The sequence below is a fragment of the Panthera pardus genome, unplaced genomic scaffold, assembly GCF_024362965.1.
Source record: "Panthera pardus isolate Hobbes unplaced genomic scaffold, ASM2436296v1 HiC_scaffold_22, whole genome shotgun sequence".
NCBI classification, from domain to species: domain Eukaryota; kingdom Metazoa; phylum Chordata; class Mammalia; order Carnivora; family Felidae; genus Panthera; species Panthera pardus.
Window position 1 is genome coordinate 68,841,502 of NW_026526788.1, and position 25,093 is coordinate 68,866,594.

A 25,093-nucleotide genomic window follows, 5' to 3' on the forward strand; every position below is an offset into this window, starting at 1 on the left:
CGTTGTTTTGTTAGTAATAATACTATTACGTTCGGCCAAGTAGGATTAAGAGCTATGGTGCCTGGATTCAAAACCCCACTCTGTCACTTAAGAGTCGTGGCACTTAAAAAGTTTCTTAAACCTCTCTCAACTTTCCTTCTTGGTAAAATGGTGAGAACTGTACATGTCAATAGAGTTGTTGTGGAGATTAAGTGATTTAACATAGGGAAAGCCCTTTTTTGGTGTTAGCTGCTATAATCGTATTTTTCATACCCCCAACCCCATTTCTTATTTCTCATCCTTCTTGGAAGACTGCAACCCACTTTTATGTAAAACTTGGTACAGGATAATTTTTCTCACTTTTCGGATTCCACATATCCCATCGAGAAGTGTTCTTGTTCTTGTTTTAGAAGTTTTAGCATATCTTACTTGCCATGCTAATCTGTCAACTCTGAATGTGGGAGCTATGTTTGATTTCCTTAGCATTTACTTAGAAAGGGCTCAGAAAGACGTTTAAGTAAATAAACAGTTGAATATAAATATATTTGTTTTTTTTTTTTATTCTGAGACATTGTTTTAGGATTTATCTTTCTCTAAGTACATATTTAATTTGAGTAGTTAGTTGCAGGTAAGATTGTTAGTTGTGGCTTAGTTTTGCCGGGGAAACTGAACTGTCATCTGCACTTGACCCTACCTTGGCTCTGGGGTATAGTGTGCAGAAAAAAGGGTGCTCACTGATCTGTGAACTAGTGGGCAGCTTCCCTATTCCCACCTTGTTAGTCAGTCCTTGATGCCAGAATAATTTCTGCTGGACCTAAGTTGTCGTTCTTCTTTCCCTTTCCCTACTTCCCCCAAACTTGTGTGTTTATAAATAATGTTCTTCCTTTATTTCTTCGTTTTTCTTTCCCCTCCCCTGACCCATTTTCTATTAATAGGGACATTTGCTTGAGACCAGGATCTCTGAACTGACACCCCACTCATCCCCTGAAGTCCCAGTTAGTTCTGGAGAGGTGGATGATGTCTTAAAGAGGTTTATGAGCCCAAGTGAGGGAACAAGAAGAGAGAATCAAGGTAGCGTACCACCGAGCTCTGCTGCCTCAGAGATTTTCGTGGAGAGAGTGGCTGATGGCCTCATCACTTCATGATACATCACCTCGCCTCTTCTCTTCAGTTCCGCTTTTCTCCACTGCCCAAGACCATCTTGATTTTTGTTGTGGGTGTTGCTGGAGGCGACTTCCTTTGACTTGAGTTCCAGAGTCGCAGAGTATCAGGACTTGTGGTTTCAGTTGGATTTTTGTTCATTTTTGATTGCAACAGTTTTAACAAAGAAGCATTTTCTGTTTGGGTGAATAGCTTTTGTGTTAAGAAGGTGTTTTATAAAGTAACAAAGTCATACATGGGTGCAAAGTTGTAAAAGCTGTTTCCAAGAAAACAGTTTTTGTTACAGTTTTCTTCTTCCTTGTCTTTATGTTTTAATGTAATGATTCTTACCATTTTGAAGGAAACCTTTGATTTAGGTACCTTAAAAATAAAGCCTTGACTCACCTTACGTATAGTATGGCATAAGGCCCAAACATAGCAGTTACATTGGAACTGAAAAAGGACCGTAGAGCTGGCACTGGAGAAATGCTTACTGACTTGACTAATTGAATAATAGTAATTCTTAAAAATATAGTAGTTTTCCTCTTAATAGTTACTTATGCTTGCTCTCTTTATCATCTGTTTCTAATTGATAAATAGAAAAAATGAAAAAATATATCCAGTGCAGTTATGAATTTCAGATATGTCTCTGGACCATCAGTGTGTACAGCCATGAGAAAAACAGTATAATTAAAAGTAATTACAGTCCCTCCCCATCAGAACATCATTAGTGGTTGACTTAGAGGAGATGAACTATAATTTACTTGAGTTAAAAAGTTTACAATTGGAACACACTTTACAGCCAAAGCAGTTTATTTCCCCAACTTATTAACTTATTTAAATGGAAGTAGAGTGAATAGAATTGATTGCCATGAACTTCAACCTGTGCTGTGCATACACAATGTATTAAAGTGTTACTTCCAGAGAGAATAGAAAAGATGGAGTACTTTAAAACTTTATTTTATAAAAGAAATTTGATTACTCTGTGGTATGTTTTAAACAATAAAGAGACTTTGTTCCTAGACTGAAGTGTTTGAATTTAAATAATTTTGGTACTTGGACTAATGAAACAGATCAGTCCCTCTCTTGGTAATATTCTTATGGCACTGTATTTGGAATTTAATTTTAATGATTAGTGTTCGGTGGTAAAGTCAGGAAAATGGATGGGTAGAAACATACCTAATACTAATTGGGAAGTTCCTTTCCTTCTGGTGATGAATCCTAAGTGGGAGGATGCTTTGCAGGTACAAAGTTGCCATTACATCAGGGAGGCTTCCTCAAGAATCTTAAATAAAATGTTCTTTTGCAATTATATGCTTACTTCACCATTTGCAGAGAGATAAATGATCTTCTGTGAATCCTACCACTTTGTGAGATTCACACATGGCACCTGTTCTGCTACTCGTGAGATGTTCAATCTTGAGCAAATTGCTTGGTCCCTTTAAGCCTGTTTCCTCCATCTTTAAATTGGCGAGAGGAGGTAATTGCTTCAACCTTACTTACAGTGTGGTAAAAATCAAATGAAAGAAAGTCTGGAACACAGTAGCACATTTTGTTTTCACCAGAAAAAGTGCGTGATAAATGAGCTATTAGCGATGTTATTAACACTGCTGAAGAACAGCTGGCAGGGTTAGACAGGACCCAGCTTCTCAGACTTTGTGGTATTAATTAAACTCTTCAAGGAAACCTCAATTCTTGCTTCCTTTTCTGCCTAGACTAGAGTTAGGTGAATCTCTCTTGAAGAATGCCTACATTTGAAAGGATGTGAATGATCACGGTCTTTTGGATGTGAAATGGAAATTGCGCTTTGAACTCGTGAAATCTAGAAGGGAGGCAGGGGAAAGAAGGGAAAGTGATGGGACAAGACAGGCATCCTTTCTGGAAGAAAAGTCTCAAGTCTTGCTCATTAGTTATGCCACTCCTTGGAGGCTTTTGGAAACCATCTAGGCATAGCTGTGAATGGAAGAAGCCATAAATGTTCCATGAGTCTCTCTTGCCTTTGTAAGTTGTAGTGTTTGTAGGAAGGAGAATTCAGAAAAGTTTGCTTTTATTTATGAATACTGTGGTTTGCTTAAAATACATGTGGCTCTGGAGCTGTAATGTCCACATGTAGCTACTGGACACTTGAAATGTGGCTGCAGAGTGAAATGATAATATTTTGAATATATTGGGCTAAATATTACTAAAACTAAATATATACATGTATTACAACTAATTTTACTTGTTTCTCTTTACTTTTTAAGATGTGGATACTAGAAAATATAAAATTTCATGTGCGATTTGCACACATTACATTTCTGTTGTTCTAGAGAGTTAGAGTTGAAGAGATAGTTCCAGTTCTAGTTCAGGAACCCGGGTGCACAGTAAATTGAAATAGCTATACTCTAATCCCATACCCGCACTCTAATCCCAGAGGGACCTCTCGCCCTTCAACAATTCAGTTAACCTGAGTAAACTCTTCATTGATTTTTTTAAAATAACTTTTAATTTTAGAACACATTTAGATTTATAGAAAAAAATCACAAAGATAATATAGAGAACCCTATGTATCTCATGCTCAGTTTTCTTTATTAACATCTTATGTTAATATGATACATTTGTTGTTGCAGCCAGTGAACCCATATTGATACATTACAATTAAATGAAGTCCATGCAGTACTTTGTTCAGATTCCCTTTTGCTTTGTGTATTCGTTTGTTTTACCTGATGTCCTTTTACTATTATAGGATCCAATCGAGGATACTACAAGACATTTATTAATCGTGGCTTCTTATGTTCTTCTTAGCTGTGACAATTTTCTCAGGCTTTTCTCTAGACTTCAGTTTGGAGGAGTCCTGGTAGGACATTTTCCAGAATGATCCTCAGTTGGGATTAGCCTGATGCCTTTCTCGTGATCAGACTGGAGTTACAGGTTTGGGGGAAGAAGAGTACAGAAATAAAGTATGATTTTCATCACATTCCATCAAGAATATATACTGTAACTTAATTTATCACTACTGATGCTAACTTTGATCACCTGGCTGAGGTAGTGTTTGTCAGGTTTCTCCACTGTAAAGTTACTCTTTCTCCTCTTTTCCATATTCTTTGGAAGGAAACCATATGCATAGCCCACACTTCAGGAGTTGGGCATCAGACTCCACCTCCTTGAAGGCTTAGCATCTGTGTTAATCATTTGGGATTCTCTGCAGGGGAGATTTTGTCTGTTCTTCTCCATTTGCTTATTCCATCATTTATATCCACGGATTCATGCTTTTATTTTTTTCTTCTCTTGTATTCCAACACTATTTTGTTGCTCACGTTGTTCCAGCTTTGACCATGGGAAGCCCCTTCAGCTGGCTTCTGTGTACTCTTCATATACCCCTATTATTGCAGGTTTGGTTTTTGGTTTTTCCTTTTTAGCACTGTCTTACTCTCCAGGGTACTCCAACATCATCTTGTGCTTTTCCCATACCAGTCCTAGATCAGCCATTTCTACAAGGAGTCCAACTTCCTTTTATTGAGAAATGGTGTTAGCAACCAAGATCTGGACACTAGGTATGCCCATAGCTCCTGGGGTTTTATTGCTTCTGGTCCCTCAGCTGAAAGACAAGGAAATGCACGTGTGTACAGTGAATCACGTATGTATACATACCAAAAAATATTTGTATGCATAACCATCTATGGTAAGTTAAACATGAGTTCGTATTGCTGTCTCCAACTCTAATCTGTTATTACATGGATCATTCTAGAATGGCTTTGTTTCACTGGTGACCATTCTCCACCATGCTACATAGTGTAGCATTAGTAACATATCCATTTTTAAGTTCTCTAATATAAAAAGTTCCTCTGTTAGTAGTTTCACTCCGCATTTCCCAGTACGTAATTTCCACTGCTGTTTTCTCTAAAAATACCTGCATTGCACAAAGACAGGTAGCAGCAACTGAAATCAAGTTCCCTCTGACACTTGCACTACTTTATAGGGGGTGTACAAGGCTCGTGAAGACCTTCTTTTATTACTGGCAAAAAAAAAAAAAATCACACTATGTAGGTTTGTGTGTAACACAAGCATGAGGCACTTGTGTTACTATCGAGTGGGCAAGGGAAGGTCATGCTCTGCAAAGACTTAGGTGTATATCAGCATTCATCAAGCCTATATACAAAAAAGGTGATGACATTTGTTCGTATAGTGCATTTTATGTAGGGTATCAGTGGTGAAGACTCAGTTCTGGACAGCAGACCTTGTTGGAGTTCCAACTCTGCAACTTACTAGCCGTTTAACTTTGGAGAAATTCTTTAATCACTCTGAGTTTGTTTGCTTGCCTGAGAATGGGATAATGCTCATATCTCCAAAGGGTTGTCTTGAGGGTTGACTGTGATAATGTTCAACACACAGCCCTGTGAAACTAATGATAGCTGTTAGTTATGAAGTTCTGAATCTTAGGAACATGCCATTTGTAAAGCGGATGCCATTTGGCGTGGAAAGCATGAAGCTTTCTTGGGAATATGTATGAATTGTGCTAGAAGGTTGCCAAAGCTTAATGTTGGTAGATATTTCCAAGGTCACCTGATTCATCTTCCTTTCTTCCTCATTCATGCTTTCCTTCTAAATCATCACCTTTTCATTCTTTTCTTAAAGATGTGAGAAATACAGGATTAGGACAAAGATGTGTGAAGAGCGGTCTCTGCCTCCAAGGAGCTGGAAATGAGGGTGAAGAGACAACTACACCAGTTTCTAATGACCATCAGAGCCACTAGAGCAGAGCACAGAGGTCTGGGAGTTCAGAGGGGATAACATCGGTCCCAGGAAATCACCTGGAAGGATAGGTGGGATTTAGCAGACAAAAAATGGGGAAAGGGTATATTCAAAGAGGTTGCAAAAAGTGGGCGCAGTAGGTATCTGTTGTTTTGGGGGTGCCCAGAATCCTCCATTCTATCTTCTGATAGCAGCACCTCAATTTTCCATTGAGGAACTACCTCAACCCAGTCTTGGTGGAACTGACAGGCCACCTATCCAGATCAAGAGGTGAACACATTACCCACGTGAGTGCATTCCTAGAATGTTTGCTGGGATTCGAATCATGAGCAGAGTGAGCAGAGAAGAGAGTTGGCCTCGCTGTTCGAGACCCTCCCTTTGCAGAGACTGTCAGTGAGTTCCTGCTCCATTGGTACTCAAGCCACCCTGGGAACTGTCCTTTCCGAGCTTGGGGGCTCATGTTTACCATTGACTCTATGAGTCACTCCAGTGTGTTCTAATAAGATTTCCCGCTTCTAATTCTAATAGCTGTCTTTCTAATAAAGTCCCTTTTTTGGCTTAGGTTATTAGCCAGACTCAATTCTTTTAGATTCAGCCACAGAGTCCTAAATGGTAGCTTAAACAAAGGGTTGGAGCGGGGAACAAAAATAAGAGAGAGGTGTGTTTGGGTAAAAATCAATTGTCTGCTTAGCATGTAGAGTACACACTAGAGAGCTAGTAGTTGGAAATAAAGTTGGACAGGTTGCTTGGATCTGGAATGTGGAACACCTTGACTGCTAGGCTCAAGTGATGCAATCATAGCCAGGTTTTGGGGAGATTAAATGGTAGAGAGGAGCAAATATGAAGGCAGGGAAACCAGGGTGGTTGGTAGCCTCGCTTCTTTTGTCAATGTTTACACCATCCTGCATTATTTATTCAATTCATCATCATTTTTCAAGAACTGATCATATGACAGGCTCAGTGCTAGATTTTAGGACTATAAAGATAATCAAGACATGAATCCTGTATTCCCAAAGCCCCCAACCTAGGAGATGGTAAGTGTGATAGATAAATTATTGGACTCAGGTAAGAGTTCTAGGTGTTTCTGTAAGGGAGAGTGACTAACTTTTTTGTTGGGTTAGGAAAGGCTTTGAAGAGGTGGTGATTTCTGAAGTGAGTTTTGAATAGCAGTTTGCCAGGTAGTCACAGTTGGAGGTGGGCATAGCCATTGGGATTAAAGGTCTTGGGTCCTGGAAATATATCAGGATTAGAGATAAAGATTTGGGATCATAAACGTGTAATATGGCAGCTTAAAAATGGTAGTGGGATGAAATTGTCCAGGGACATAGGCAATAGTCATAAGAGAAGAAAAGCAAAGACTGAACTCCAAGGAACACCAACACTTAAAGGATAAATGGAGGGAATGGATGCTGGCAGAGGACATGGAGACAGAAGTGAGCCTGTAGGAGGATCACAGAATCAGAGTGTTGTGGAAGCCAGGAGATGAAAAAGTGACAGGATGGGAGGAACAGGAGGTCTGATGCCACAAGATTAAGGAAACGTAGGACCAGAGAGTGTCCCATTTGTTTGAGCAAAGGAAAGGTCATCAGACTTAAGAGTCACTTCAGTAGAATGGTGGGGGATGAGAGCAAGATTATAGGGAGGAAATGGGAGATGAGGAAGGCCAATTGTGACTGTGGGTATAAGAGAGAGACATTAGCAAAGGGAAATACAGGACAAGGAAGGCTTCTGGTTTTGTTTTGTGAGAAAAACTGTTGCTTATTAGTTCTGGACTAATAAGCATGGACTTATGCATGGACTTAGCACCTTAAAGAAAACAAGATGTTCCTTCTGAACTGTAAATTCATAATCTCACTCTTGGTCCAGGATGGGCTTGTCTTATTTCATATTCTGTTCTAGTACAAAAATACAGTGTGGTTCTATTATAACTTATGGAGATATCAGGCAGATTCATATGTGCCAAAAGGAAATAGATTTGGGGTCATGTACTAAAATTTTAACCTGGCCATATGTAGGCTTAACTTTTTCAAAGAAGCAAAATCAAACAAAATTTTAATTTCAAATGTGCATTTTTCTTAGGGTGAAATGTTTGGAGTGTATACAAAACGTACGTGATAGCTAGCCCCGTAGTTTAGGGGGATCAAAGGGAAGGGGTTGGGATTAGCAGAACCTCATTATTCTAGTAAAATCATAACTTCTACTGAACATTCCCCACTTAGTGTTGACGATCCTTCTGAAGGGCTAGTCAGCCACTAAATGTACCCATTTCAAGCTTCATGATTTCTCTAGTTTCTTGTATTACTAGAGCTGTCAGCACAGAGCCTGACCCGGGGCTCGTCAGTAGTCATTAGGTTCACAAAAACCTAACTTTAAATGAAGAAAAAGAAGGGACGCTGGATGGCCCAATCAGTTAAGCGTCTGACTCTTGGTTTTGGCTCAGGTCATGATCTCACGGTCATCATGGGTTCAAGCCCTGCACTGGGCTGTCTGCTGTCAGCACAGAGCCTGCTTCAGATCCTCTCTCCACCACCCACCCCCTTCTGCCCCCTTGTCCACTCATGTGCATGTGCGTGCTTTCTCTCTCTCTCAAAGATTAAACATTAAAAACAAAAAAAGAAATCTGTTAATTCAAGAAAACAAGACATGATAAAGTCAAGCAAAACCTGTGTCAGAGTTATCTGGAACCAGAAACTAATTAACTAAATCTACGTACCTAATCTACCTCCCTACCTACCTACTACCTATCCCTCAGCTTTGTTTCTAAATATAGACTTCATTCTCAACCACTGCAAAGTAACTTGCTTCTTGTAGCTCAAACAATGGATGCCAACAGCTTCTAGACTTATGTTGTCATAACTCTACCAAGAGAGAGGAAAAGATTTTGCTATTGCTGTAGGACTTTGATTGGTCTGCTTGAGTTATATGCCTACTCCACTTCCACCCCCCAGAAAAGTGTGGCAAGAGGGATTGAGCTACTGGGATTGGTCCAACTAGGGTGAGAAGCCCATCCTTTGCTAGGTCACTGTGATCAAAGGGGCAGGATCATAGAAGGAGATAGAATCTCCCATTGACCTGCTTGGTGAAGAGGAAAGCCTCAAAAGAGTGAGGTTACTGCCTGAGAAAAGAAGGGTGTTAGACACGAAACTGTAAATTGTTCAGTAAATTCGCTTAGCACAAAACTTAGGTTCCGTCTCTGAATAAATGGACTGATTGTTTTGGAATGGGGGCAGGGAGAAGTTTTCTGAAAATATCTGCTAGGACATGTCTCTCAGAAAAGGGAAGTATAGTTGAATTATAACTTGGTGGTGGTGAAGTTTGAATAAACTACATCCAGAGACTTAGCACTTCATAATTTAAAAGTAATTTTACTTGCATCAGCCTTGTGAGCTAAAAAGAATCCAGTCCTAAAATTTCCATTTTAGACAGTACAAACTGAGTCTCAGAAAAAAAAACAAAACAAAACTCTTTCTTATCTAGGATCCCACAACCAGCAAGTAAGTAATGACTTTGGGTTTAGAATCAATAGTTCTTGGGGCACCTGGGTGGCTCAGTTGGTTAAGTGTCCGACTTCAGGTCATGATCTCACTGTTGGTGGGTTCAAGCCCCACGTCGGGCTCAGTGCTGACAGCTCAGAGGCTGGAGCCTGCTTCAGATTTGGCGTCTCCCTCTCTCTCTGCCCCTCCCCCACTCGCACTCTGTCTCTGTCTCTTGAAAAGAAATACATGTTAAAAAACAATTTAAAAAAATAAAAGAATCAATAGTTCTGACTTCAAATATTTCTTCCATTACAGTCAATACGTAATGAAAGTACTAACTTTTAAATTTTTTTTAATGTGTATTTATTTTTGAGAGAACACAGAGTGCGAGCAGGGGAGGGGCAGAGAGGGAGGGAGACGCAGAATCCAAAGCAGGCTCCAGGCTCTGAGCTGTCAGCACAGAGCCTGACCCGGGGCTCAAACTCACAAACCGTGAGATTGTGACCTGAGCTGAAGTCGGACGCTTAACCATCGGAGCCACCCATGCTGCCTACAAGTATGATCTTTTAAAGGATTGTAAGATCACACCCAGTTTTAGGAATTTTTTTTTTAATGTACCTTTTTTCCAAGTTTTATTTAAATTATAGTTAATTAGCATACAGTGTAATATTAGTTTCATGTAGAGAATTTCGTGATTCATCACTTACATACAGCACCCAGTGCTCACCACCACAAGTGCCCTCCTTAACTCATCACCCATTTAACTCATGGGTTAATACAATTTAAAGTTGATGTGTATCCTTAGCAATTCCTTGGTATTCTTGTTTGTTTCAGATGAGAAGAAGCAGATGGTTGGCCACGTGGAGAAACAGCTCGAAGAAGCGAAAGAATTGGTATGTGCAGACTCAGTGATATGTTTTCACATCAACCCAGAGCTGTTTATGCCGGTGCCTTCCTCTAGTCTGCTTTGTACACTGTAGAAACGTGAGACATTTCCGATTAGCAGTTTATAATTCCGAAGTCATCAGTTTTTACATTGAAGAGAATTTAATAGTCTCTTGGGATTTTATTCTTCTTAATGAAGGTGATGCATTAAGTGACTCCCGTTTATTTTCCTTCATAATACGTTTCCTAATAGGTATAAATAGCTAATGCTTGTTAAAGGCATACTCAGTACCAGGCACTGGGTTAAACACATTACTTGCTTTATCATATTTAATGTTCACACAAGCGCTGTGAGACAAAGGCTGTCTGTCAAAAAGTGTTAAGGACCTGAGATGTTCCCCTGTTGCTTTGTGACAGCTAAGTTTGCGATAGTGTCATGGATGCTGGTGGAAGACATGAGATTCCTCGGTCAGAGGCAAAAGAACTTTATTACAGCAAAAGGTGCCACCCGAGTCTCAGCACAATTGCCTCGGTTCCCTGAGCCCCAGTTCCCACAGGAGTGACGCGGGTTTGCCTGGAAGAACGTCTGCCCACAGCAGAATACCTTCCGGGAAAGGAACCTGGAGCCTGGGAAATGCCTTGCTTTGTGGCAGCCTGTGAGCAAGCCTGCTGTTTGTCCCGGAGGGGCCCATTATTTCCTCCCCCAGGGCTGTTCCCTATAAATACAACCCTGAGAAATGGCTTGAAAGGAGCAGTCAGGGCCTTGTATTCCTGACGTGCCCAGCAAGACACGTGGGAATGTGAGAGACCCACAGAGGAGTGATTCTCAGTGCCATTATTGTTCCCGTTCTGTAGGTGGGGAAACTGAGGCCCCGAAAGATTATGTAACTTTGAGGTCCTACGCCACAAGTGGTGGGGTAAGAGCTTGTATTTAAACAGGCTATACCCAGAGCTCTGGCTTATCTTCTACTTTTTGATATAAATATATTTGCAAATCAAGGAACAAAAAGTTTGAAAAGGTGTTGTTTCCCAGTTTGGGGTTTTAAAGCCAAGCTTTACAAGTGCGACTGTGCTTGTGGCCACAATGGGGTCCTAAATGAGAGTGTTGCTTCCCTACATACTGAAGGGCACTGCCTGGTGTTCCTTCAGTACCCGCTTGCTAATATCCTTACAACAGTTTCCCCGAGTGTGTTTCTGGTGACTGCTGTTGCCAGTTCAAATAAGTTTGGGAAACTAGCTGGCTTAAATAGAATTGGAGGGTGGCATCTTTTTTGGTTGTTGTTTTTCTGCAGAATCTTCTTGGACCCTTAAGTAGGCTAAGAGGCATTATGGATCTCTAAGAAGGGACTATAGGGGCCAGCTAAAGTGTGGAGCATTTCCAGACTTACTCAATTGAGTTACTTTTCTTGACAGGGTCATACACAAGGGGCTGCTGTTTTAGAGGGTCTGAAGAAATAGGTGGCTGTCATTCCCCACTGCACAGCAGACCTTTGCTCCGTGACTTTGAGCGCAGAGGCAGCGAGTTGCACAGCCGCTACTTTGTCTTCTCTGTCGCTGGCTCTTTTCTAGCCATCAGAATGTCGGATGCTCTCCGGACCCTGCAAGATCAACTTCTCATCTCTGCTGTGCTGTCACTGCCTCTATAGTAGCAGCTTTGCGTCCGACTCCAGCTTCGAATGTCTGCCTCAGTTTTGAAAGTTGCCCCCTTTTCTCAAATGCTTTTCCCCGTACTTTCTTTTCTTTTTATATTCGACTCTTTCTCTCATGCTTCCTGGCCTTCGTGTAACAAGACTGACCTTCTACACAGCGTAGCTGCGAGTCAGGACTGTCCTGCCTTCCAGCTGGCAAGCGCATTCTGAATGGAACTGTACAAGTAGTCAGTTGTTTGGATCCTGAGTTGAAGGCTTATAGTGTTGAGTTCTTAGGAGCAGTTCTTTTGCATCAAAAACTGTGTTTTGGTTTGTTGACCTTCTTTTGGAGCCATCAAGTTACTTAATGATGTTAGAAAGCTGGTTTCCTAAGAGCCAAGATTTTACTGTACCAAGAAGTATAAAACATGGTTATACCCCATGGAGCTTATAACTAACATAAAGAATTCTGTCTAAGATATGTGTTTCTGTTTGTGGAAAATGATCAGACAGCGAATTTACTTAACTCTGATGTCAGCCTTGTTAAGGATACTCTCAGTGTATTACACTCTCTCCTTTGGATGAGGACCCTGGCAGAAACACTTGTTTTTGATTTTGCTTATCAGGATTACTTGTGTTTCTGCTGAACAATCGGTCTGTGTTAATCTCTTGGACACTGCTAGTCTTGGGTTTACCATGTCTCCCGCTTTATGTTGGCCACATGAATGTTGTGACAACATGAAGCCAAGCTCACGTTAGCCTTATTGCTGGTGTCATTTGAAGTGCTTGCTGTGTGTTTCCTTTTTTTCTTTCTTGCCTCCTTTTAATTTCATTTCCAGTGTCTTTATAAAATGCCTTAAACAAAAGTGAAGTCAACTCTTGGATTTTCACATACATGTACTTTGGCAGTTACTTGGATGATTCTGCTCACCCTGTAAGCACTAAGGACTTAATAATGATTTCAGAGAAGTGAAATAATTGCCTTGCTGAGTAACTATTTAATTTATTGGTGCTTCACATTTACGTAGAGATATGGTAATAATTTAAGTGGTCACCACTTAAGTCAACCCTAATTAAAACTATGTCTCTCTCTCTTTCTTTCTTTTTTTTTTTTTTTTTTTTTTTAATAAAAATAAAGGCCTGTGAATTGAAACATGGTATTCTGGGTATCTGAGTGCTGCTATTATTCAGTCCCTAATGCTGGACGAGTAAGGGGTATATAAGTGATAAGCTTATAGTAGTTAGGGAAATAACTCATTAGAATACTTCATTTTTTAAAATTTTTTAAATGTTTATGTATTTTTGAAAGAGAGACAGACAGAATGCAAGCAGGGGAGGGGCAGAGAGAGAGGGAGACACAGAATCCGAAGCAGGCTCCAGGCTCCGAGCTGTCAGCACAGAGCCCGATGTGGGGCTCAAACCCATGGACCGTGAGGTCATGACCTGAGCTGAAGTCGGACGCTTAACCGACTGAGCCACCCAGGCGCCCCTAGAATACTTGAAAAGGTAAAATATATAGCAGCGTTTTTGGATGTGAGTTTATTAGACATGGCCGGAGCCAATTTGCTGCTGTCGTTGGTTTTTGTTTTTTAATGCCAAGTATAAAGAAGCTACCTCTGATACCTTGTGTCATACTTGCTCTATTTCTTCTTCTTCATCAGTAATCACCTCTACGATTCTTCACATTAATCTGGCGATTATCAAGCAAGAGACACTGTTGTAAGCACATTATGAGAATTACGCCTTATAATCTTCACAGCTGTCCTACAGAAGACATACTATTTATAGAAATGAGAAAGTAAGGCCCAGATAACTTAACAAACCGGTCCAAAGGTGCATGACTAGTAAATAGTGGAGCCTATGATGTGGACACCGGCATCTGAATCAAAAGCCTGTGTTCTTAATCATCACCCTGTTTCTGTATCACCTCTCTTTACATGCTCACATATTGTTTCCAAAGTGTTATTAGTGACAGATTATTAAAAAGTATGCTGCTGTAATTTCAGTGAGCTTTGTGTAATTTAGCATATTACTGCATCCATTTAACTCTATTATCAACATGGTTATAAAGTAGGAATCCGGCTGGAGGCTGAGATCACATATTGGTTGGCATGTGATTTCCCTAATCAGAAAAGAGTTTCCAGAAGAATTTTCACCAAATGACTAAGTCTGGGCTGGCCTTTTATAGAAAGGGTAGAAATAATGGTTTGTTTTAGGTTCCCATAGTCCTGGTAGTTTGGGGTCAAAAGACCAACCAGATTGGGTTGGATTGAATGATAGGACACACCGAAGGTATTAAAATTGTTATTATTGAGGATATTTGGATTAATGCCTATGTTCTAAAAAACATTCTTGGCAAAGTGAATGCTTTGTCACTCTGTGTGTCACTAACTCAGTAACTATTTGTTGACCTAAACAAAAGTTAAGCACCGAAGCATTCCCATTGTTACTTGATCATGGGCAGCTAGCTCCCTCAGCCCGGCTCCTCCAGTGGAAAATGAGGAATTGGGACTAAATCATTTCAACTCTAGATGTCTGGCCAAATAAAGTGCAAGCATATGGTATAAGTCATGTGTTCTTCTCACCCTTCCAGCTCGAACAGATGGATCTGGAAGTCCGAGAGATCCCACCCCAAAGTCGAGGAATGTACAGCAACCGGATGCGAAGCTACAAGCAAGAAATGGGCAAACTTGAAACAGATTTTGTGAGTCAGATTCTACCCTCTGTCATATTTACTAATCTTTAACTGAATTTTCACCTGTATTTTTTATTGTTTCCTCTACACACCTCAGTTAGCATGACGCGCATTGTCTCTAGGAGCTTGTGCCAGAGAAAAGCACAGCTTTCACTGTTGATAACTTAGGGGTCTAAGAATGCTTGGGGCGCCTGGGTGGCTCAGTCGCTTAAGCGTCCGACTTTGGCTCAGGTCATGATCTCATGGTTCGTGGATTCAAGCCCTGCGTTGGGCTCTGTGCTGACAGCTCGGAGCCTGGAGCCTGCTTCGGATTCTGTGTCTCCCTCTCTCTCTGCCCCTCCCCTGCTTGTACTCTGTCTCTGTCTCTGTCTCTGTCTCTGTCTCTCTCTCTTAAAAAAATAAACATTAAAAAAAATTTTTTTTATGCTTAAAGAGCTAGCTAATGATGGAATATGAGGGATGCTGGATTCACGACTCACAAGTAGATCCAAAACCTGTGGTCCTCTGAGTTTAGACAATATTTATTGCCACTTGGCATTTGTTAGAATTTTGAAGCCGAATTTTGGGCCTTTTCATAGTCTGCAGGCTTTAAGATGCCGTGTTCACAGATGGACTTCAGGGACTCATGAATGTCCTGAAATTATATAGGTATTTTTGGATATCCATTTCGCTGTGCACTCTTTTCCTGGGATGGGTACCATAGACTTTATTAGAGTCTTAAAAGGATACATTACACTTTTCCAATCAAAAGGACAAAAGGAATTCAGCTGATCATTCGTACAAGTGATCCTTTCCACCAATTGCTCCATGACAATATTTAGCTTTCTCTTCCTATACATCCGACTGTCAACTCTCCCCACTTTAGAGCAAATTTAAGAATGTAAATGTAAACGTATAATGTTGAAATTGTTAGTAATTAGGAAGTCATGAGTGAATAAAAAGATACAGCTGAGCACCTCCACTTCTGGCCATCTATCCAAAGGAATTAAAAGCAGGGTTTCAAAGAGCTATTTGTACATCCACGTTCAAGCCTCATTATTCGCAACACCAAAAGGTGGAAGCAACTCAGTGTCCAGCAACAGGTGAATGAATAAACAAAACATGGTACATGTGTACAAAGGGGTATTACTCAGCCTTAGAAATGGAGGAAGTTCTGACATATGCTATGACATGACATGACATGACATGACATGCTTGAGGACATTATGCTGAGTGAAACAAGCCAGGCACAAAAGATAAATACTATATGATTCCATTTATATGAGGTATCTAGAGGACTCAAATTTAAGAGACAGAAAATAGAACGGCAGTTTCTGGGACCTGGGGGTGGGGTGGGGAAAATGGGCAGTTATTTAATGGATGTAGAGTGTAAGTTTTACAAGATAACAAGTTCTAGAGATGGGTTGCTCAACATGTGAATATATTTAACACTATTAAACGGTATACCTAAAAATGATGAAGATGGCATATTTTATGTGTAGTTTACTGCTTAAAAAAAATAAAGATACAGATGAAGAAAGATCTGAGCTTCACCTGAAAGTGACAGAGGAGTCATGTCTTGACAGGTGATTCAACTTCACTTCCGACCCTGGGGTTCAAATTCATAAAGTCCAGAATTAATAAGGGTCTTTCCACCTCTTTTCCTGCCTTAGGTGTTTTACTTATGAAGGCTGTGCCTTCTAGACTACAGTGGTACCAAACCTAGTCGAAATTCCACCTAGAATCTGGAGATTGGGTGATTCGCAGTTATGCATGTTTATTTGATATTTTAGTAGATATTTTCCTGAGGAGTTGAGATAGGCTATGTCAGTGGCTCTGATGCAATTGCCTTTTAAATTGTGTTTCTATTAATTACAAAAAGAGAAAAAAAAAAATCAGAATCTATGATGGGCCTAAACTGAGAAAAGAAATGTGGCTGCCTAGTTCCTGTGCTCTGTGCTAGGTGAAACCTTCTCTGACTGCTTTGGGAAAGGTAGGCTATCTTAGCAAGAATAGGAGATATAGTGAGAAAATTAAATTGATTTAAGAATTTGACCACTCTAATTTATACTCAGACAACTCTAATTAAAGTTAATGTTTCAATATAAATGATGAATGTAAAGTAAAACATTTATGAGGATTGTTTTAGTCTGCTAACCTCATCTTTATGAAACTCCTTTATGAAGATTTCTCTCTTGGTTTCTAAAGTAATGAACTATATTAGTTTGTGAGGGCTACCATAAGCAGTGCCACAGACTGGATGGTTTAAACAACAGATCTGTACTTTCTCACAGTTCTGGAGGCTCAGAGTCCAAGGTCACGGTGTCAGCAGGTGTGGTTTCTCCCTAGGCCCCTCTCCTTGGCTTGTAGACAGCCGTCTTCCCCCTGGGTCTTCACATGGTCTTCCCTTTGTGTCTGTGTTCTCATTTCTTCTTATAAGGAACCAGTCACATTGGATTAGAGCCCACACTGATGATCCCATTTATACTCAATTAACTCTTCTTCAAATGCAGTCACTTTCTGAGGTACTGAGGATTAGGACCTCAACATCTGGAGGTAGACACAACTCAACCCATAACACTGAATTTAGTTGTAATCTTACCTTCTTAAAATTTTTTTCAGAAATTAAGTTGCTTTCATTGCTTGCAACTCAGCCAGTTCAATCTTCAGTGTTTTTTTTTGTCTCTTGAAGAATATAATCCTGGGTAGAGTCCTTTAAGTATTTGGATATTATATACTTGGGTAGGTATTTCTCAGGCATATTTTCTATTATAAAGTGAAACAGAACCAGTAACTATGAGCTAAACATTTATTCTCCCGGCCATCGTTAAAAATTCATGTGTTTATGTGTATAATAGTTCACACAACTTTCTTCTCCTGTGTTAGGGAGCATCCTTCACCATTACCTCCACCCCCTTCCATTGTTTAGTGACTTAACGGTTTATAAAGCGCCTTAATGTGTACTACATTTCACTGTATGAAGAGTAGAGAGAGGAGATGTGAAGGACTCTCCCCATTTACACATGATAGAACCAGGAGGTTCAGATCGTTTCTGGATTCCGTTCACCACATCTTTCTCAAGCCCTGCTGTCTCTAGACACTGTCCTAGGTACTTGGAAAAAGCTGTGAGTAAGATCAAGTTTCTGCTCTCATGGGATGTAAGTACTAGTGGGAAAGACAAGAAGCAAATAGACAAATATGCAGATATCACAATTCCAGGTAGTGATACATACTGTCCATGACAATCAAGTGAGTAAAGGGGTGAAAGTGGCTAGCAAAGTGGTTGTAGCTGTCAACAACAGCCTCTTGACTGAAAGAGGAAGAGGCACATTTGTTTACAGAGAGAGGCAGAAGAAAGACCTACAAGAGCACTGTAGGCTTGGTAAAGACCTTGGCGTTTACTCTGGGTTGAAGAGAAACCCTTGGGGGCCGTTGAGAAGTGAGTGGTCCTTTGACTCCTGCTTTACAGCTCTCTCACTTGCCCTCCCCACATGTCTCAGGAGGGATTTGAATGAGTGTGGAAGATATTTATGTAATTCCCTTTTGATTCCTACTTTCTTTGTATATTTAATGCTTTTTATTTTTAAAGGAACAAAGAGTATCTTCTTAAAGGTATTTGACAACCTTCTCATGGTGATGTACCTAGAACCATTGAACCCCAAGAAAAAAGAGCACAGCTGCTCTTAACTGCAAATGAATCAGATCTGTTCTTCCCCTTGTAATATTGAGACTTTGGGGGGTCATTTGTACCAATGAGGAAGGGCAGAGGACAGCCCGATACTTTTTTTGACCCTCATTATCTACTTGTTATCTTTCCTTGGCCCCTCCTCTTCTTCCTGTGCCTGTTCCTTAGACACTGGGTCCTTCGGGCTTCTTCTCCACTTACTGCATTGTCTATCTCTGTGTAGCATCATCCACTCCCATGGCTTCCACGATGGCATCTCTACCCACCTGCATTTCTAACCAGATCTCTATAGCTCTAGATTCATGGTTCTTTTTTTTCTTTTAATTTTTTTAATGTTTATTTATATTTGAGAGAGACAGAGACAAAGCACGAGCAGGGGTGGACGGAAAGAGAGGGAGACACAGAATCCAAAGCAGGCTTTGGGGTCTGGGCTGTCAGCACAGAGCCCAACACGGGGCTCAAACTCACAGACCATGAGATCATGACCCGAGCCAAAGTTGGATGCTCAACTGACTGAGCCACTCAGGCTCCCCGAGATTCATAGTTCTCACTACTTACTTTACCCCAGCGTTCCTTAAACACAAACACTTAAACTTGACAAGCACTAGTCACTTCAGAGTTATCGTTAATTTCTTCCTCTCCAAGCACTTTGTGCTTCCAGTTGATCACTGAGAACTAGCAATCCTGCCACTTAAATATCTCCTACTCTCATCTCCACTGCTGGAAGCTTTCATGTTTCTCTATCTTGATGTTTGTAGTAGCCTCTCCTCCTTCTGTTCTTGTCTAGCTCTACACCACCCTCTGCACCAGTCTGGAATGATGTTTCCAACACACTGATCTGAATATGTCATATTGTTCCACAAAATCCCATGGAGTGCTCGTTGCCTGATGAATAAAATCCAGGTCAGCTTATAGGCTTTCTATTCTGTTCCATTGCTTCTTCACACGTCTGGGAATTGTATTATCATATGCTTGGTATTGTGGATCATACATTGTTAAAAGCCTAGGTTTTGTTGGTTTCCTTTAGAGCAGTGCATCTCAACCTTTTTTTCATTATTGCCCCCCCTAAGGAATCTTTTTAGACTTTTTTTCCTAATTGTCCCTTCGTCCTCCTACCCCATGAAATTTTGATACTACAGATATACTGTATATCTGTACACTTGTCCATGTACTATGACCCTTTGAAGGGCCCATGTCTTTGTAATGTAGTAAATTGTTCATCCTCCCAAGAACTAATTTTTGCCTCCATGGGCATGATATAACTTCTGCTGACAATGCATGCTTTAGAGATTTCTCTCTCTCTCTTTTTCTTCCTTTCTTTCTTTCTTTCTTTCTTTCTTTCTTTCTTTCTTTCTTTCTCTCTCTTTCATTTGTTCATCTGTTCTTCTTTTCTTTTCTTTTTTCTTTTTATTTAGAGTAAGCTCTGTGCCCAGCATGGGACTTGAACTCACAACTCCAAGATCAGTGGTCTCATGCCAGCCAGGAACCCCTCAGAGAATGATGAGCTTTATATGGGCAAGCAGGTAACTTACTAACAGGTCAGATCGATCCTCTCAAGGCTTATTGTTAAGGTTTTTTAGGACATGTCTAGAGTAGACCTACTTTTGAGGTGTGGCCTTTCTTGGCTTCCACTTGAGTGACTGGAGCATCAGTGAATGCTCTACCTTATGTTTGGTCAGAATTCTGTCTCCCTGCTTTGGGTGACCTCCAGACTCTCAATTCCGCCCATAGCCCCCCAATACCTGTTCTCTGCAAGACCTTGTGGGATCTTGTCCTCTGTGTGTGCAAGTTCATTTTCAGCCACAGACAGAAGGAGGCCCCTGTTTAGATTTCTGGAGCCTCTTCTCTGTGTAGCTCCCTCCTCTCTGTTACCCTGCTAAATTCTCTCCATCTCAGTCCCAAACTCCAGTGTCTGCCTCTTAAGCTCAGTGACATGCTGTGCTCCATTTTGGCTCCACCCCCACGTGCTGTAGTCTGGAAAGTACCTGCAGGCTGTGAGTGATGGCAACTGTGGGACTCTTTTCAAGTGTTTCTCTTCTCCAAGGGATGGCAGTTTCTACACTGCCTGTTGTCCAGTTTTTAAAAACAGTTACTTCATATGTTTCATCCATTTTTATAGTTGTTTAGAGTGGGAGGATTAGTCTTGTACCGATTGCTCTGTCTAGCTGGCATAAAACTTCAGTGTACTTTTAATGTTTATTAGTCCCTAGCAGGTAGCCAGGTGCATCTGAGAATAAAAAATAAAAATAATAGTCTGCTGTTTACAGTGACCCATGTCATAGATTTTAATTTGTAACTGAATAAGTAACCACTTAAAAGATTTAATAATCCTGTTGTAATCTGTATGCATAATTGTAGGCAGTTAAAGGAAGGCAGTAGTTATCATTGTGTTCTCTTTTATGCTGTTGCTATTCCTGCTGATTCCGTTCACTTGCCTGACTCTGTTAGCCTGGACATTTGGCCTCTTCTAGCCTCCTTTGTTCACTTTTGGCTTCTCATAGTTTCAGTGTAAGTTAGGAATATTAGGTCCAGAGGAGTTAAAAATCAGGTCATCTTATCTTTTTTTTTTTTTTTTTTTTTTTTAAACGTTTATTTATTTTTGAGACAGAGAGAGACAGAGCATGAACGGGGGAGGGTCAGAGAGAGAGGGAGACACAGAATCTGAAACAGGCTCCAGGCTCTGAGCTGTCAGCACAGAGCCCGACGCGGGGCTCGAACTCACAGACCGTGAGATCATGACCTGAGCCGAAGTCGGCCGCTTAACCGACTGAGCCACCCAGGCGCCCCTCATCTTATCTTTTGATGAAGAAATGGAGGACCAGGAAGACCAAATGACTTGCCTTAATGTCTGGTTTAAAGCCAGAGCCAGAGTCAGGGGCGCCTGGGTGGCTCAGTCGGTTGAGCGTCCGACTTTGGCTCAGGTCACGATCTCGCAGTTTCTGAGTTGGAGCCCCGCGTCGGGCTCTGTGGTGACAGCTCGGAGCCTGGAGCCTGCTTCGGATTCTGTGTCTCCCTCTCTCTGCCCTCCCTCGCTCATGCTCTGTGTCTCTCTCAAGAGTAAATAAAACATTAAAAAAAAAAAAAATTTAAAGCCAAAGCGAGTCAAATAAGCGAAACCCACTTTCACATGTTTCCTCCATGTTGCTTTGCATTTCCCCCATCTCCAACTTCACATTTCATTTCAAATCGATTTAATATCCTCTTTATTTGAAAACAATCTTTTTAATTAGAATTCAAATATTTAAATTGTTCTTGTAATTTCTTTCTTCAATATTGGTGTAAGGTTCGCTAGAGAAGTGTCATGTCAGGCTATTCCAGGAACACGAACCAATCAAAAGGAGGGGAATATGTAGTTGAGGATTTTTTGAGTTTAAGATTATTGTTTCTTAAGAAAATAAAATCAAGCAAAACCCGCCTAAACGTGTACAAACAAAAAATCCTAACATTGTGTAAAATGTTTGACTAAGTCTCAGAAAGTAGAAAAAGAAGGAGCAAATACACGATGTACCAGGAAAAGGTTCCAAAAGTTAACAGGAGGACAAGGTGTGTGGAATGCCTCGTGTAACTCTGATATTGTACTGTGGTGCTGGCGCCATCTTGTGGTGTATTTGTATAGTTGCATATTTCTTTTTTTCTTGTAACAAAGCTGAACTTCCTTTAAGACGGACACGCACGTGCAGTATTTGGGGTGGAGGAATTGATTGTAATGAGTGTTAGAAGTAGAGCTTTTTAGCCCCAGTCTCAAGTTCACTTCTATCCCAGGTCATTGGTGCCCGAATGCTGTCCTTTTCCTGTTTGGCAGACTATGTGATGTGATTGTTAGACCAGCTCCTAGTGCAAAGCTGTCTACATCAGAGAATGGCACTTCTATTGACAGTCTCAGCAGTGAGGCTGAATGGTCCTAGAAACCCAACTACCTGCAGACTATCGGAGTTGGTCCCTTAGGTCAGGGTTCAAAGGATGTTGTGGAACAGCTTGAAGCTTTTACTGCTACTACCTGCACTCTCTCTTTTAACAGGTGAATGGACAACTTGAGTATCTGAGTTTATGAGTGAAGCCAGTAGCTGTATTCTGTTTTTTTTTTTTAAGTCTAAGAAGTGCAAATGAGAAAGCTGAACTCTTTTAAATTTTGATTTTTGTTGAAAGGTCACGAACTTGATGCTTCTGTTTACATTTTATCTTTTCTGTTCTTATGACTCCCTGGGATATTTTACTCCTATTCTGCGGAAGCTGTAGAAAACCATGAAGTCATGTTTTAGAGATTTAGAGAGTGTCAGTGGTAATGTGTTGTAATTACAGCATCAGCTTATCCTTCTTGCAGGAATATAAGTGCATTCTGGAAGGAAATCAGACAGCCAGATTGGGCAGAACTGTTCCAGAAAAGAAATTTTCCTCCACTGCATGCACTTAATAAACATGCTTACCATTTTTAAAAAAATTGTATTTGTTGTTTGATTTTCTGTAAAAATCGTACCTGCTCATTGTAGGATATTATGAAAGTAAAGAAGAGTAAAAAGGAGAAAGAAAATCACCGTATCCCTATAACCCCAAAAGATCCACATTTTACATTTTGATTTGTTTTCTCCCAGTCTTCCCTTCCCCTTTCCCTTGCATAATTTATTGTTTTATTTTACATAATAATGATGTTTCTCAACTCACGTTTTTTCCACCTTTTTTCAACACAGGATTCTAACATTGGTATTTTTCAATTCTGTAAATTCAGAATCATTTTAGTGGGCGCATAATATTTCAGTCAATGATACTGGTTCCTCTTTTATTGAATTGTGACATGTTTCCATATATTCCCTCTATAATTCCTTGTGCTATGATGAACATATTAGAGCTGGATTATTTCAACAGGGTTATTTCTCAGAAGGCAGATTATCACGTTAAAGGGTTTCAACAATATTATAGCTCTTATTAAAATAAGAGCTTGGAATTACATTTTTATTGTGACTCATCAGATCATTTTTGTTGTACTTTCTCAGTGTCTTCTCAGTGTTAGAATGTGATTTGAGAAATAAAATAATAAGCAGACTGGGGCTAAATACTTTAAATGCATTACTGATTTAATCCACAATTACATGAGAAGTATACTGTTATCTGTCATTATGGAGATTTTACAACTCTAAAATTAGATATAACTGAGATTTCTTTCTCTAAGCTAATCTTCCATAGAAGATATATTAATATTGGTAAGGCTCTCCATATCTGGTCTCAAACTGAACTCATTTTACATTTTCAGTATTTCTTAATCAGAAACCAAAGACTATTTTAGTTATCTTGCTATGACGATGGCCTTGAAGGGAGAAAGTGACACCAAATTTATGTGCACATGTATGATTTTCCTTGTTTGCAGATATTTTCTTAAGACAGTTGTTCCTAAGGCCCTGCTATGTGAAACTGTTAAAAAAAAAAAAATCATCAGGAAAGTGGCCTTCTTTGTTTGTAGGATTCTCATTCCAGGCATTGACCTTGGTAAATCTTCTACTCACAGAGCCTCCAATAATACAGAGGCTGACACAGGAAATGGACCCACTGGATAGGGAAGAAACCAAACATCTATTTTCAGCCATAGTGATGCCTTCTGGGGGCTGATCTGTGTGTGTGTGTGTGTGTGTGTGTGTGTGTCTCACTCTGGTCTCCTAATCCAAGATGCTGTAAAAGGTTCATGTTCTTGACCCTTCTCCCCACCATGTATACTTGAATGGAACAGTAGTATGTATTGAATATTTTATCATTGGTCTTACGTACTGAATTTGAAGTTGGCCTTAATAGATTTTCTTCACTTTGGAAGCTCTGACACTTTCTTCCAGTGTCCCTTTTTCTTCCTGATCACTGTTTTGGGCGTTAGACCATTGCCTTTAGCTTCTGTAGAGTTTTATGACCTTCAAATAATAACTTCCATCTCCACTGTAGTCATTGGCAAAGTTAAAGTGCACATATATATCTATCTGTGTGTATGAGTCATTTTTTAAATTGGTGTCAGGTCTCTGATTGGACTTTGCAATTTTATTGGAATATTTTTTTCTACCTAAACTTACTAATATATATATTTTTTCAAATCATTGGAATTAAAGTTATAGAGCCATTTTATGGCAGAAGGAGTAAATGCTTGTCATGACATACGACGTTTCCAGTAGTTTGAATTTTCTAAGCAGATGAAGTATATATTTTCTGGAGACAGTGCTAAATTGCTTTAAAACAAACAAACAAAAAAAGAATATAAAGCTTATTGGTTTTAATGTAGTTGTCTCTCCTTATAATCCTTCTTAAATGACTTAACAAATTATTATCGACTTTTCTGTTATTGGCTTGTTTTGCGTAGCCTCTTTGATCTTACCTAAGAGATAAAGAGGAAAAATAAAAACAGGTAAGATTTTTAAAGATTAATTATGAACCTGTGGCAAATTTGGCTTCATTGTTAGTCACTAGATGGCACTGTTTATTTGCAGAGTGCCATTTTTTTTTTTTTTTTTTTTTTTTTTTTTAAGGAACTGGCAGTAACTGAAATTACTGCCTCATGAATAAAATATTTCTGATGGGATTTGCATTTCTATATTGGCTGAAGACACTGTTGAATGTTTTATTAACCAGCCCAGTGCAACTGTCAGCCTATTAAAGAGATCCAATGGTCCCTGTTTAGATAAATAAACTAAATAAATCCAATTCGTCAAATTGTGTTCCTGGCTGTTTATTTTCCATTCTTTTGATGTACAGTTTATTTTAAGTTAAAGCCACATTGGTTTAAAAATTAATGGGAAAATGTTATTTGGTGTTTGGAACATGAAGAAGCTAATTGCCATCGTCAAAAAGCCAGCTCTGTTTTAATGTTAAATTGTTCGCTCATAAATAGTAAACTTTTTACTGGTTGCTTATAAACTGTCCCATGGTC

At 39.9% G+C, this 25,093-nt stretch overlaps 1 protein-coding gene across 7 annotated transcripts in view; it reads left to right on the plus strand.

Moving 5' to 3' along the window:
* VTI1A (vesicle transport through interaction with t-SNAREs 1A) overlaps positions 1-25,093 on the plus strand; it is a 358,352-nt gene that overhangs the window by 606 nt on the left and 332,653 nt on the right. For all 7 annotated transcript variants that reach the window (XM_053909923.1, XM_019459445.2, XM_053909924.1 and 4 more), the window contains exons 2-3: positions 10,161-10,219; positions 14,433-14,543. In XM_053909923.1, the coding sequence (XP_053765898.1) occupies positions 10,161-10,219; positions 14,433-14,543 (170 nt within the window). The remainder of the gene's footprint in view (positions 1-10,160; positions 10,220-14,432; positions 14,544-25,093) is intronic.